This window comes from Excalfactoria chinensis, chromosome 7 (genome assembly GCF_039878825.1).
Source record: "Excalfactoria chinensis isolate bCotChi1 chromosome 7, bCotChi1.hap2, whole genome shotgun sequence".
NCBI lineage: Eukaryota > Metazoa > Chordata > Aves > Galliformes > Phasianidae > Excalfactoria > Excalfactoria chinensis.
The window spans coordinates 7,313,710-7,327,780 of record NC_092831.1 but is presented as its reverse complement, the minus strand read 5'-3'; the positions used below and the strand labels follow the sequence as shown (position 1 = coordinate 7,327,780).

Sequence of the window (14,071 nt, the reverse complement as noted above, 5' to 3'; positions counted from 1 at the left end):
GTTGACATGAGGTTCAACAGGCTGTTATTGTTCTTTATTTTAGCAGTCTGAGCTTTCTGCTGAGGAGCGACCAGAAAGGCTTGGAGCTGCTCAACAACACAGAAGGAAGGTGGCATCTCTGAATAAGCAGATTTTGCAGAAAACCAAACTCCTGGAAGAGGTAAGGATTGTGTGGGGAACAAAGAAGGAAACACTGATAAATGGGGGGGATGGCAAGAGAGACTGGTAAGTGAGCTTAGCAGTTGTGGCAAGTCTTGCAGCTGTTCTGTGCTGTATCCTTACAATCTGAAAAGCAGGAAGGATCCCCAGTGTCTGAGATGTTCAAAATAATTTCTTTTCTGGAGCAGATATTTTTGGCCTTCTGCAGAATTGTAGCACAGTGTAAGTGCTGAATTAGTAACACAGAATATTCCTGTAACTTGGTGTATGCTGAATAGTTTACCTTTTCATTTCTGGTGCAAGCCGTTTCCTTTATCCGTTTTCATGGTGTATGCATAAATGTATTTGCTTCCTTTCCACATACTGCTGCAATGGCTGCAGTTTGCAGTGGAGAGAAAATGAGCTTGTAAAGTGCAGACAGAATAGCAGAGTCCCTATTTGCAAACCTACTGTTAGTTGCCAGATGAACTTTGTATCCACAGGAATACTTAATAATTTTCTTAGTCCTGTAAGGCTCTTTGCCCTTTTAACAGTTGAGGGCCATTTAATTCTATGCTGGTTATTTTCAGTACGTATCAGTCTGTGTTATGTTTTCGTATAGAAGGAAGTACTGGCAGCTGTAAGCCAAATATAATTCTTTCATCACTTTACTGAAGTAAGAATTTCCTAGCAGATCTTATTTTGCCATTTGCCAAAGGCAGCTTTTGTGGGGTAAGATAGAAGAAGCTGAAATCAGTGATAGTCAGGACTTCCTCTTAAAATGTGATTGGGAAATTGTTGCGTCAGTACTGCAGGAAGTTCTGCCAAGAGTTCTCCTATCAAGTGGATCTTTAATTTTTGTGTTATTTTACATGAAATGCGGCCTTTGGGCTGCTCAGATTTGGCCAATTGGTATGAAGCATGAAAATTCTAATAAATATATATATATATTGTTGAACGTTTCCCTGTGGATAGGAATGAGTGAGGTGCTGGTTCACAGCTCTGGATTGATTGGCAAACTAAAGCAGCAGGAAAAGAAGTGAATCAGAAAGCCAAATGTATTTCTTTATTTGCAATGCTTCTGCTTATCTTTTCTAACCCTTGTCCCATTTCTGTTGTTTCTGCTTGCAATGTTGCGTTTAACTATAAGTACTTTAGAGAAAGATATTGATATAAAATTAGCCACTAAGCTATTTGACAAGTTGAAATAGTTTGTGGCATTTTGGTAACTGCCTACTTAATGGATTTTCTGTAGTTTCCCAAAATAAAATCAAATAACCACTTGCTTTATTGGTATGGACAGTTCTGTGGTACAGTCTCATGATGTTTTTATGTAGGTCTTGAATCACCCTAGCTTATTTGGGGAAGTAAAAAATAGGGCTCTCTTTTTTTGTCTGGAATGGAACTTGGCTATCATAGCCAGGCTAAATGACTTCAGCACTTCAGCAGAGGTTCAGTGCAATAAGTTACCTTTCTGCTGGAATCCCTTTTGTAAAAGCTGTTGTTTATTCTAGGATCTAATACATCAGGAAGGACAGATGGAAAGTATGTGCTGCTAGTAAACGTTCAGAGTATTTAGGATAAAATGGACTCACACAAGAAAATACCTTGATTGTGATGATTTGCCTATTAACAGATATCCATTTTCAACATCTCAAAGATTGCTATTCTCTATTACAGGTGTAATTAGCATAAAGTTAGAATCATACCCTGTTCTTTCTCTTTACAATAGCTGCAAGCTAAATGTGTTGATCTACAGGCAAAATGTACTGAAGCAAAAAAGACATTAACTGAGGTAACCATTTTTTTGTATTTCGGTGCACTTCCTGTAGCAGAATTGTTCCTGTGAATTCTTCTAAGTAGTTTTAAATGGAGGGCTGTATTAATTGGGGAAGCTGATTCATAACTCTTACATTAAAGTCTTGAGTTTGTGAATTTCTACTTTTCTGCTCCCAAAGAAACAAATTGATTTTATTTATTTATTGCATTGCCTAGAAATGGAGATGTGTTTGTGATACCGTTATGAGGATTGCTATTAATTACATTTCCTAGGTCAAGAGTTACAGTGAAAAGCTGGACAAAGAACTAGCAGCCTTAGAAACAATAGAATCCCAAGCAGATTCTAGGTAAGTCTGTTCTGCTTTGTGGCTTTTGAAGTTATAAGAAATGATGGTATGAAAATAAGTCATTTGTTCTGTCTTGCTTTTTCAACCTAAGCAAAGAATTACTGTTTAAAAGAATAAATTCTCTAGCTTTCTTCAGGAGGAGATTACCAGATAATTAATTCTGAGTGGGATGTCATGATGTTTGGATTTTTAATTTACGTAGACTATTGGAAAGTTGTATAGAACTAAGTTTGTTCCAGTGTCTTTTAGTTCTCCGCCTGCTTAGCTTGGAAATGAAAAGACTAATGCGATTTTGCTGGGTCTTCAAATTTAGTGTGTTACAGAATCTGCGAACGCTGGTAGCCATGAATGAAAACCTTAAAAGCCAAGAGCAAGAATTCAAAGCACACTGTAGGGTAAGTTTTAGTTTGTTAGGTGACAGTTCATTTACAACTTGGTAAACAAGCATTATACTTTTTCCTGTTTTGTCCTTTCTTCCCATTTCCCCCATTCCATCATCTTAGATGAGCCAGCAATGACCTGAGGAGCCCAGTGCTGAAGTGGAAATCTTGTTGAAAGCCCCTAGTTTGGAGCAAACCATTAGAGATACAAAGTCTGAGATGAATCTGTTACAGTTTTCAAAGTAGCGTTTCAGCTTGGCTGTTTAACTGTAGCGTATTACTGCTGTGTTTATGGGCTGCCTAGGAACACGATCAGAGAGATTCACTTTCATTCTCATCTATTTAAGCAGTAGGGGATGTAATTTAATGGAATGAAAAGAAGTGAGCAGGCGTAATGCACTCTGGCAAATACTGAGCACAAAAACCTTGTTTACCTATACAAACATTATGAAAAATGGTGAGGAATTGTGATGGAAATGACCTTACGTCTAACTTTCGGTTCATTCCTTGTTAGGAATTCCATGCATTGCAGTTCTGTGTCATACTGTTGCTGTTGTAGTATTTCATTGTTTCCTTAGATTCTCATTTATGTCACTCGTTGAATGTTTTACCTAGCAGAGTATATTTGCAAGTATAGTTACAAGTAAGAAATAACTCAGTTCCTGTGTTTGATAAATTAGATATTCAGTTTTATGTAATGAGTTGTAAAGCCTGCTTAACCCTGGGGTCATGAATTGCTTTTGGGTCTTTACAAGTTTTAAAACAAAGTGTCTGGTCAGCACCACAATTCTGTGGTTTTTTTGTATGATATTTGTATGATATCAAACCTCCTCCCATCCCCTTTTAAGAGAATAGGTCTCAATTAAAAGCAATATGAACTCCTTTTTTTAAACAGGAAGAAATGGAGCGGCTTCAACAAGATATTGAGAGTTTGAAAGCCGAGGCGGCAGAAAATGGGGAGGAAGAGGTAAATAAGCAAGTTTGTGAGGGGCATGTTTTAAAATGTTGGTTGATGTCTTTCTGACTTGGGCACATTCTAGTTAGGATAAAAAGACCCGTTGCAATTTCTGAAGAATTCTGTTCTCCTCCTCTGGTAAAGCCACAGTTCAGGCTGGTAAACAATGAAGTGCTATAGAATAAAAATCACCACAGCGGTTTTCATTTTTCTTGCTTGAACGCGTGGGTCAAACTCACAGATATTTTTGTCCCTTCCACTTTTTTTCTTTGTAGTATCGAAGAAGAATCTCTGGATGCTGCATTATGAGAAGTGTATATTTATGGCATACACAGATCTTCCTCAGGAAATATGTTTGTTCTGGAGGTCTTTTTTTTCCCCCTTAAAGGTGGATGTGTTTGAAGGATGGAAGGGCAGGTTTTCAGTGGCTCAGAACACTGCATACAGTTAGCAGCTATCTGAAATTAGGTTTAACACCGGTGTGACCAAACTGATGGCAATGAGTAATGAATGAACAGAAAATGAAACACTCAACTTCATTGTTTCAATGAGTAAACATTTGATATATTTATGTACCAGAAATCAGGTAGATGATGGGTTCAGTGATGCTGCTGTCCTTCTGAACATAGCATGAAAAAATGAAAACGTAACGTAAATATTTAAAGAAGAGAAAGTGATCCATGCTCATTGCAGGAAGTGTAGAATACATGTCAGAAGGTTTGCATTCTGTCCTGGGCTGTGCTTATCCTTACCCTTCTGGAGGTTGGTGGCCCTGGCTGTGGCAGGGAAGGATGGGGGGAGGACGATACAATCCTTCCAACACAAACCATTCTGTGATTCTCTGAACCCAGCTGATGAATCAAAGTGTATACTAAACATCTGCACAGTGGTTACAGAGAATCATTGGATACATGGCTTCATTTTGTGTGACTGTTGCAAGCAGTAGAAAAACAATTGACAAATCTTAAGAACTAAAATCTAAAATCAGCTTGTTTGCAGTGAAAGGTGTAGATTATGGATCACTGTTTAAAAATATAGCAAGCGATGATGGTGTTCCAGTGGGAACCATTGGGTGGAAGACACAAATACAGACAAAGCTCAGTCTGCACGTTATTGTAATTGCAGCTCTCATTTGTCACTGTAACCCACAATTGTTTTGGGTTCTCAAATTCTAGGAGCCGAATAAGCTCATAGACCAGCAGTACAAAGCTGAGAAGGAAAAGCTTCAGAAGATCCGGCTATTGTTGGTAAGTCTATAAACTTACATGGATGAAACGATGAAAGTTTTTCTTACCCCGTCACTTTTAATAATAATTTCAATTTTTGTTGTAATTTAAAAAAAATATAATAATAATCACAAATCATTTACAAAATACTATTGTGCCTCAGCCAACACTTTAAAAAAAATAAAGCAACCACCAAAAAACCAACAAACATTAATTATTTAGTAACAAAGTACTGCTTGGGGGGCTTCATCCATTTTAAGAAGAGAACAAGAAGAGGCTTTGTTTTCTCCCCTCCTAACTTTCTATTCAGGCACGAAGAAACAGAGAAATAGCGATTTTACAGCGCAAGATTGATGAAGTACCCAGCCGAGCTGAGCTAACACAGTATCAGAAGAGATTTATTGAACTTTACAGTCAGGGTATGTATATCAAGCAGGAACATTCTACTGAAGGCTAAAGCCCCAGAAGGAGGGCAATTGCATTTTAAACTTATGGTGTGTAACAACAGCAATTGCTGATTCTGTGGACTATAGGGGTTGTTTGATATTCACCTTATATAGCCTGTTTTCAAGGTTTTATAAGCTGGCTATAAGAATTCTCTTGTGGGCAAAACTTGATGCACAAGATTTTTGGAGTAAATTCTGGTCGTAATAGGGTCAGTCACGTAGGTCAATGATCAGTGTGTTTAGAAAGTCCTTAATACACCATATTAGGTGATATCTATCTTAGGAGATTTTTTATTTATCCAGATTCAGGAGATCTTTAGAGTTGCCAAAAACAGGTTTTTGGACTTATAGGTCCAAGGTATTTTGGACAGGGCAGGCTTTACAGGTGCCTTCCAACCTCAGTGGTTCTGTACTGGGATGGTTCTAAGTTTCAGTGTTCCCTGCTATTAAGTATAAATGTGTATCTATTGCATGTGGGTGCATGTATATAATTATCACTGCCAGGGCTGCTACAAGATAAGGAAGAGCTGCAAGAAAGGAGAGGTTTAGGAGTTGCTTCAATTTGTTAGAAAGTCCAGCAAAAACAGAACTAATCAAGACAGTATAAGCCTGCTGGAGGTCCTTCTGTTCATGCAGTTCTTCAAGCAATAGCCTGATTTCAAAGCTGCAGCAGTTCAAAAATGTCTTCATGGAATGTGCTGAACAGCCCTTACTGATAGTCCAGCCTATCCCAGCCTTTCCTGAATTCCTTGATGCTTTCAGGCTCTGAGTGCTCAGCATGCTTTCTAGGATACAGGGTCAGTTGCAGCAGTGGAAAAGCTCTTTGCTCACAGCTCATGCTGCAGAAGTAGTCAGTGCTGGATTTCATTCAACTCTGAGATGTGAACAGCTGTTTGGCTTCAGCTGGAAAACATCAAGCAGCAGGACTTCCTTTAAGAAGCTGGATATTTAGTGCTGTTAGGACGTGGCAGGAGAGTTGTGCTGTCTGTTAATGGCTCCATTCAAAACCTTAGTTCAGTATAGTAATTTGAAAAGATCTTGTTAAAGATAGCAACTTGTTAGCTGTTAGAGTTCAATGTGATGATTTCAGTCTAATTTAGCTGTCTTACTTGTGACTTGTAGAATAATTTGCATCATTATTCATTTGATCTTTTTAAACCCCTACTTTTTTTCTGGGTTCAGGATTCTAGGCAGTGTTTGTTAACTGAAATAATTCTTACCAGTTGTCCTTCTCCATTGAGCTTTTTCCCACCATCTTTGGTTCCCGTAGTCAGTGGAGAAAAGGTGAACACTTCAGAGACTTAAGTATCAATCTTTATCTTGTAGGCTCAAATGGAAGGTGTGTCTGAGCCTTACTTTCCCCACTGAGCTGTGACCAGCATCTGCTATGCCCACCTACAACAGTTAGCATTTTTTTGGAAGGAGAATAGTATGTAATGCTGTCAGCTTAAATACGTTGTAAAGAGGGAAATGAAACTTGTACTGTTTTAAAGCCTTCTTGGGCATCTTGCACTTTCGTGGCTTGGAAGATGCAGTTTAATGCACCCTGGTTTTTTTGCACACAGTATTGTCAGAAAATCTGTACCACTGCACTCTGTGACCCACAAGTGCAAAGTTATCTAAGGTAACTAGATAACTAGTGTTAGCAGCACAGCAGCCTGTGTTGTCTAAGAGTAAAGCTCGTGAAGGAAGAATGAATGGAGAGTGGTAAGGGAGCACAGCAGGTAGTGCCAGTGTACATCTGCATAAAGGTCTGTTGGTAGCTGGGGCTAAACATCAAACTGTGTTGTTTTGGAGTTCAGTTCTCATAAAATCTGGTTAGCTCCAAACCCTGCTGGAGATTCAAATGCAGAGGAAATATTCTTCTAGAATATATTAAAGAGTGCTTTTCATTATTGATTGCAGTGTATTATACAAAGCCTGCAGAGTACTTGTATAGGTTCCAGTTCCATTTCACTCATGCTCTTTTATTGTTCTGCCTTTTTCTTTCTTTGCAGTCTCAGCAACTCACAAAGAAACAAAGCAGTTCTTTACGCTTTATAATACACTGGATGATAAAAAAGTATATTTGGAAAAGGAGGTAAGAAAGCGTTACTGCTGTTTACTAAATATTCAGTCTGTGGAGAAGGAGAAAGTGAAAGCGAAGTAAAAGTCTGTTTAGCCATGTCAGAGCTAAGTTATGAGTCTTTGAATGTGAAATTGAGACACTTGGCTCATACGAATATTTCTGATGTTGAGCTGGAAATGATCTGTGTTGTAGGAAGTACATTTGTTAGTAAAGCATGTTTAAACTGCTCACTGTGAACAAAAGACAAGTAGCATTTGATGAGCAGATCTCTCTCTATGAGACCAAGTGGTTGTCAAACTTAGAAACAAAAGATAAGTGTTTTTGAAGTTACTGAATGACCATTTCCATCCCTTACGTGGTGGATTCTAATATGTGTGATAGATGGTTTTCAGTTTAGAAAATCAGTAGTTTGTGTGACTTCTTTAGAGGGCACGTGGACAACTGATGGAATAGGTCTGAAAGCAGAAATCTACTTCAGCAATTAACTTATGCTGCATGTAACTTCCAAGTTCCAAGCTTCACTTGCATGGATATAATTTCAAAAGGCAAATAAACTGTTCAGGCATTTCATTTAGCTTGATGCCAGTCATGAGAGAGATGTTTAAGTGGCTTCATGCGCAGTCATAGCTCTGTTAAATATGTAGTATTGTCTTATGAAGATTTCTTGTTTGGTTTGGTGGTTTTGGTGGCTTTTTTTGCTAGTTTGTTTTTCTGTGTTTACAAACACCCAACTCTGTTATAACATGTGCTCAACAAATGGAGGGTAATGCAATACAGTGGAATTATGGCTGTGAGGGTTACAGTTCTGATGTGAAAGTCTCTTCTCATGCAGCTGATGGTTTTAATCACACTTTGAAAGTTTAATTATGAAAATGCTTTTAAATTGAGTTTTTCATTATGTCTTTGCTTCACAGGTTTTATAGTCTGGCTTTATTGTTGTGCAGGGTAACAGATTCCTACTGTGCAGCAGTTGTGCAATGCTACTTTTCATTACTTGACTGTTTTGTGATAGAAGCTATAGAGCTGTATTCTTAAACACAAGCTCACTGGAAATATTTCAGGGCAAGGATGTGGATTTGGCAGGTATCGATGGGCCACACAGTGATCTCTTTCCACTGAGTAACAGGAATCTTTAAGCAATGTAGCATTGGAATCTGCTCATAGAAAGGTCAGGAATAGCTGCAGGTTCTGCAGTGAACATTCCTATTGCTGTTGCATTTATATGGAAGACTGTAGATTTGAGGGAGGTCAGTTCAGCTTTCTGTAGCAGTTAAGGCAAATGGTTCTGCTTGCAGTGCATAGGTTTGTTCAGTATGTTTCCAAGTTTCATCATAAGGAAAAACTGCTTGGAATGTTTAACTGTAGGATACTTTGAAGAGGTATTGAAAGCCGTGAGGAATCTCATTTGTTGCTAATTAGTGAATTTTAGTGCTCTTAGCAATCTTTAGATAGTAAGAAAAAAATAGGCAGTTTAGTTAGCTGGCTGAGTTATATCAAGAGCAACAAAACAACTCCTGTTAGTGGTGTAACAGGTTTTTCTTTGTCTTATTTAAGTGCAGTGCCAATATCTCATAGCAGGAGCTACGCATAATGATATCAGAACATCAAATATTTTCTTCTTTCATTTTTTTTTTTCTTGATTCACAGGTCAATTTACTGAATTCTATCCATGACAACTTTCATCAGTAAGTAATGGTCATTTTTCTCTTGATAGTTGCGATGGGTAGAGAATCTGGTTGGGAAAATAGGAGGGGGCATGAGTTCTGGACTCTAAAAATACGTTAGAATATTTTATTAACTTAAACTATTTAATGAAATAGCTTATTAATTCTGTTTAAGCCAATGTTTGGGGTATTTCAGACTTAACTTTTATAGTCAACATATGTTTTTAATATGTGGCTGTTCAGTTGCGGTTGTGTAAAGAAATTCAGTCTCAATTTTCCTGGAGGTAATTGAAATATCTTTCCCCATTTTGGGAAGCTGTAGTTCTATTACATACAAAACATTGGGTTCAGGCTTATTTCAGATGGTCTTTTATAAACTAACTCAGTATTTAAAGGTCTTGATGAAGTGTGAAGTCAGATCATAGTTCCTTTAGAGGCTTAAGGTCAAAATACCATCTGCAATGCAGCCAATGTTTATTTCTCTCAATTGCTTTTTTGACTTTAGGGGGAAAAAATTCCAGTAGGAATTTTGTCTCAGCTGTACAATTCAGTAGTCATAGGAGGGGAGATAATCTCTTAAGTTAATTTTGTATTGTCATATTCACAATTGTAATTACAATAGAAGCAAGCCCAAACAATTGGGTATTTCAAGTGGTTTCCTTTGCAGCAGGAATTGTAGATCTGTTCTGCTCAGTGATGAGATCCCTTTGATTCTGTCCAGTCAGTAGAACCCAATACTGTAACTGACAGCTGGGATTTGGTTGGCTGCATTAATTGGTTGGGATGGTATTTTCTTTGTTTCCCTTCATCTGTTCAAGATAAGTTACAAGCCCAAAATTACTTCAGGGCTTTTCCTGATAGGACGCAAATCATAGAATCATAGAATTACTCAGGTTGGAAAAGACCTTGAACAAAACAATGTTCTAGAATACTGACTGTTCTCCTAGTCCTCCACTCACCTTCTTTATATTCGAATCAGCTGCTTTTCTCACCAGTTTGTGCTCTTGATCAGTTAATAGCAATTTATTTCTTGAAAACACATGAGAGATTTGAACTGTCAGAGAGAACTCTTGTGATGAGCTCCGTAGTCTCCGTTCCCATCTCTTTGATAGTTTACATCAGCTGAAGATCTGCACTGTTACTTGAAATCGGAGATTAAAAAGGTTATTTTTTTTACATAGAATACTAAGTAATGCAGACACTTGGACATGGGTGAACACACAGGATACTTGCAGATGAGATACACTGTCCCTCATACATATCAGTTTGTTGCTTTTATTTTTTCCCCCAGGGCAATGGCATCTTCTGGTTCTCGTGAGCAGTTCTTACGACAGATGGAGCAGATCGTAGAAGGCATCAAACAGAATCGAATGAAGGTCTGAGATGCTTCTCACTTATTCTCATAACACTTGAAAAATATTTCAGAAAAGCCTCGGATAATAACTATGCATGGCAAAATTCAGTGTGTGAGGTGCAAATTAAGCAAGGAAATAACAAGTATGTGGCTGTTCTGTGGAAGTTCATCCTCAGTGAACTTTGTGTTAAGTGGTCTTAGGCCAGTGTACACACACGAGCCAGCAGTTACTTCAACTAAAGGTGTCCATGGATGGGATAGCTTTAAGTGGTGCTTGTCAGTAGCCTCTATTCTTGAGAGGAAGGCAGCCTTCTTATAATAAGAGCTGATCTTTCCATTTAGAGTTTGTCACAGCTTTGGCACAAAGACAAATGAGAAGTTTCTTGTGTGGGTCTTGAGCAAGTTAAAATTACAAAGAAAAGTTGTGCCCTGCTCCAATTGGTGCAAATAACATAGACAACAAAACCAAGACCTTGCTGTTTCATCAAAAGGCTGCAGTTTCCAGTTAATTTCACCATGTCATCATTGATGTAGACCTGTTTGGTGGGCAAAATTCTGGGCTTACAGAGACAGGAACCTTATCTCAATTCTGAATGCTTCTTACAGTGCCACTGATACTGAGATCTCCTAAATGTTTTCTGTGCTTAAAGCACAAGGCAAGGATGTCATTTGTGAAGCATCCGTCTCATTGTTTTACGAAATTATTTCTTACACTTTATGTGCTTTTGTGGGTGTTTCTTATACAATAAGTGACCTTTAATCCTTCCTGTGTACCAACAGATGGAAAAGAAGAAGCAAGAAAATAAAATGCGGAGAGATCAGTTGAATGATGAATACTTAGAGCTTCTAGAGAAACAGAGGCTTTACTTTAAAACAGTGAAAGAATTTAAAGAGGTAAGAACGTTTCTTGCTAGTATAAGTTGGCAAGCACTAGAACTGATCAGGAGTTGTTACTGAGCAAGCTGTGTATTTAAGTTTCAAGATGGAATCTCCTGGAGATCTATGAGCAGCAATTAGGTGTTGGAGCAAAGAGGGTTGTGGAAATGTGTGAGTAAGAGAGGCAGTCTAGTGTCTTTGCTGTCATAAGCACTTTAGTAACCAGCCTTGTATTTTACTTGCTGTGGAAGGACTGTTTAACCCTTCATTCATTTCACTTCTCTTGAGTTTATCATCATATGTGGTTCTGTTAATTGTTACCATAGTAATGAAAGTAGTGCTGCCAAGCAAAATTGTCATTTTGGCTTCAGATGTTTTGGGAGGGAAAAAACATATCTTTCTGGTTTATTCTGGGGTAGCCCCTCCTGTTATGTGCTCTGGGAGATGGGCTGTTCTACTTTTCTGACAGTGTTTTGCATCCTCTTTGAAGAGGTTACGTAATTGTGGGGGGTTTTGTTATGATGGGGTTTTTTTTGAAGCAGAAAAAAGCCGTGTGTCTTCCACTGTCCTGTGGAAGTTTCTACTCAATCTTGCTAGTTTTAAAAAGGATGATATAAAAATGTGGTTGTGCAGCAGAAAACAGATGGTCAGTGCCTGTGTTCACCCATTCCTTGACCAAGAATGGTTTCCTGGACACTGACATTTTGCAGACTGTCTTCTGAATTTTCAGATGTTCAAAAAGTAATCTCAATTTATTTATTTAGAAATAAATAGCTGGATATGCTCAATCTACTTCTAACAGTTTTAGGCTGGTGGTCAAGCAGCATTCCTTTTGGTGTGTATATCATGAAATTTAATGTATTTTCCATTGGAATAACATTGCGGATGAATCAAGAGTTAACTTCAATTCATCACTCATTCCAGGCTGCTTTGTATTTTGGAGGTCTTTCGAAGATGAGACTTTGGTTTGCTAATGTGCAGATACATAAAATAGGGTTAATAACTACCTTATCTGTTTGCTTTCTGTTAAGGAATGTCGTAAGAACGAAATGCTGCTGTCCAAGCTGAAAGCTGCTTCTTCCTGAAGATCTCCAGCTGGTGAAGTTGATCTATATGATTGTTCAGTCTATACATTAAATCTCTTTTGTGAAGTGACAATTACAGCTGCAATTGTAGACATATGTGTATATATATATATATATATATATAAATTTATATATACATACACACACAGCTGTAAAGTCTGGGACTTTTTCCAGTATGTACTCTTTTACATTCCTTCATCAAATGGCTGTATTATTCATTATTGCCTCCACTACACAGTAAAGAGTTAATGCAGTACAGCAAAACAGAAATACTGTCTAATTTTATTTATTTTTGTTGTTTTGTTTTTTTTCCTTCACAGTAAGGACAATGAAGATGGTTTTTATTTGGGTTTTAACACTGAAGAACTACAAAGTTCTGCAATAAGTAGATACAGACTGTGTCGTTTGTCCAGTACCATAAGATGAGCACTGCAAGGTGCAGTTGCTTGTTAATTTTGGCCAAACATAAACACAGGAAATGGTTCCCAAAACTTTCCACCAGCTAATAGCTTCACATCGTTTTAATTTAAACTCTAGATAAGATTCCAGAGGAATACAAATTAATTTCTAATGGTTAAGACAAAAGAAAATGGAAACTTACCTTGGACAATTCTCATGTAAAAATATAGATCTATATTTTTATAAAGTCTAGCAGTTGTATAATTTTGTTTGAAATTTCCTTTTTATATATAGAGTATGCACTTGTTAAATTAATAACTCCAGGACAAACACCTTAATCAGTAGAGCCATCGTGTTATCCCTGGATGGGATGAAAATCTAAGTCTGTGTCAGCTGTAACATAGGAAGATAAATATTCAGACTTTCTACTCAAATGACCTGATGTTCCCCTTTGAAGACAACAGCCTGTCTACCCTACTGAAGATTTAGAAACTTTGTGGAACGCTTTCTGAAACATTTTTATCTCTGTATGTATGGTATTTTATAATTCAAACAGTTGCTTTTTGTACTTAACATCAGGGTTTTGGACTGACTTAATGTACATCACATCTTTTATTCAGTAAAAGGAAAACCACATTATTTTTCCCCAGTAACATTGATGACTGCTGATAGATTACTTTCTATGGCAGCAAATACAAAATAAAAAGATGTTTAGAATTCAGTGAACTTTTGCTATTGTGTTTTAAGGATGGCACTTCAAGGTTCCACACTTAAGGTTGATATAGAAGCCTTAATACGATTTTGAATTACAAGTGCATTAAAAGATGAGTTCTGTAAATGTAGTGTCTTGATATTCACTAGTAGAAATGCTTTTGGTAATGTGTTATCTCTTGCTGCTTTTCTTAAGCTTGATGTTTAGGTATCTGGAACAAACTATCAAACCTGCTGTATGCAAAGCTGATCCACAGAAGGGTAAGATTTGTTTTGCATAGACATTGCTTTATGGTATGGAATTGTCAGCAGAGATGGTACAAGTTTATCACACTGCACCACCTCGTTCCACTCCTTTTGAGAACAGTGGAAGGTTGTATGTGACCTTTCACAGACTCTGTAGCATTGTTACTTGATCTGTGGAATTCAAAGTACAGTTTACTGACTCCTTAGAGCCAGTTTTGCCTAAATTAGGCATGTAAGTAGGACTCGCATATAAGGCAATACACAAATCTCGTTTGGGTAGTGGATGACATATGCTTAGGATAGTCTTTTATCTGAAGTTTCTGAACATTGTCCTTTATTTGTACAGTGTGTGTACTGCCAGGCTCGCAGTGTAGGCAGTCTCTGCCAGCAGCCACCA

At 37.7% G+C, this 14,071-nt stretch overlaps 1 protein-coding gene across 3 annotated transcripts in view; it reads left to right on the top strand.

Annotated features, from left to right (window-relative positions):
• The window catches only part of CCDC93 (CCC complex scaffolding subunit CCDC93), a 31,173-nt gene extending 17,732 nt beyond the window's left edge, over positions 1-13,441 (top strand). Inside the window, exons 12-24 of one of the 3 annotated variants that reach the window (XM_072341831.1) lie at positions 44-160; positions 1,871-1,933; positions 2,191-2,264; positions 2,578-2,659; positions 3,540-3,611; positions 4,775-4,846; positions 5,136-5,244; positions 7,269-7,351; positions 8,987-9,024; positions 10,295-10,379; positions 11,138-11,251; positions 12,265-12,331; positions 12,639-13,441. In XM_072341831.1, coding sequence (XP_072197932.1) covers positions 44-160; positions 1,871-1,933; positions 2,191-2,264; positions 2,578-2,659; positions 3,540-3,611; positions 4,775-4,846; positions 5,136-5,244; positions 7,269-7,351; positions 8,987-9,024; positions 10,295-10,379; positions 11,138-11,251; positions 12,265-12,318 — 963 coding nt within the window. In that variant the 3' untranslated portion in view covers positions 12,319-12,331; positions 12,639-13,441. Of the gene's footprint in view, positions 1-43; positions 161-1,870; positions 1,934-2,190; positions 2,265-2,577; positions 2,660-3,539; positions 3,612-4,774; positions 4,847-5,135; positions 5,245-7,268; positions 7,352-8,986; positions 9,025-10,294; positions 10,380-11,137; positions 11,252-12,264; positions 12,431-12,638 lie in introns of those variants that run through there. The other 2 variants (XM_072341832.1, XM_072341830.1) reach the window with 2 other exon arrangements.
• The last annotated feature ends 630 nt before the right edge of the window (positions 13,442-14,071 follow it).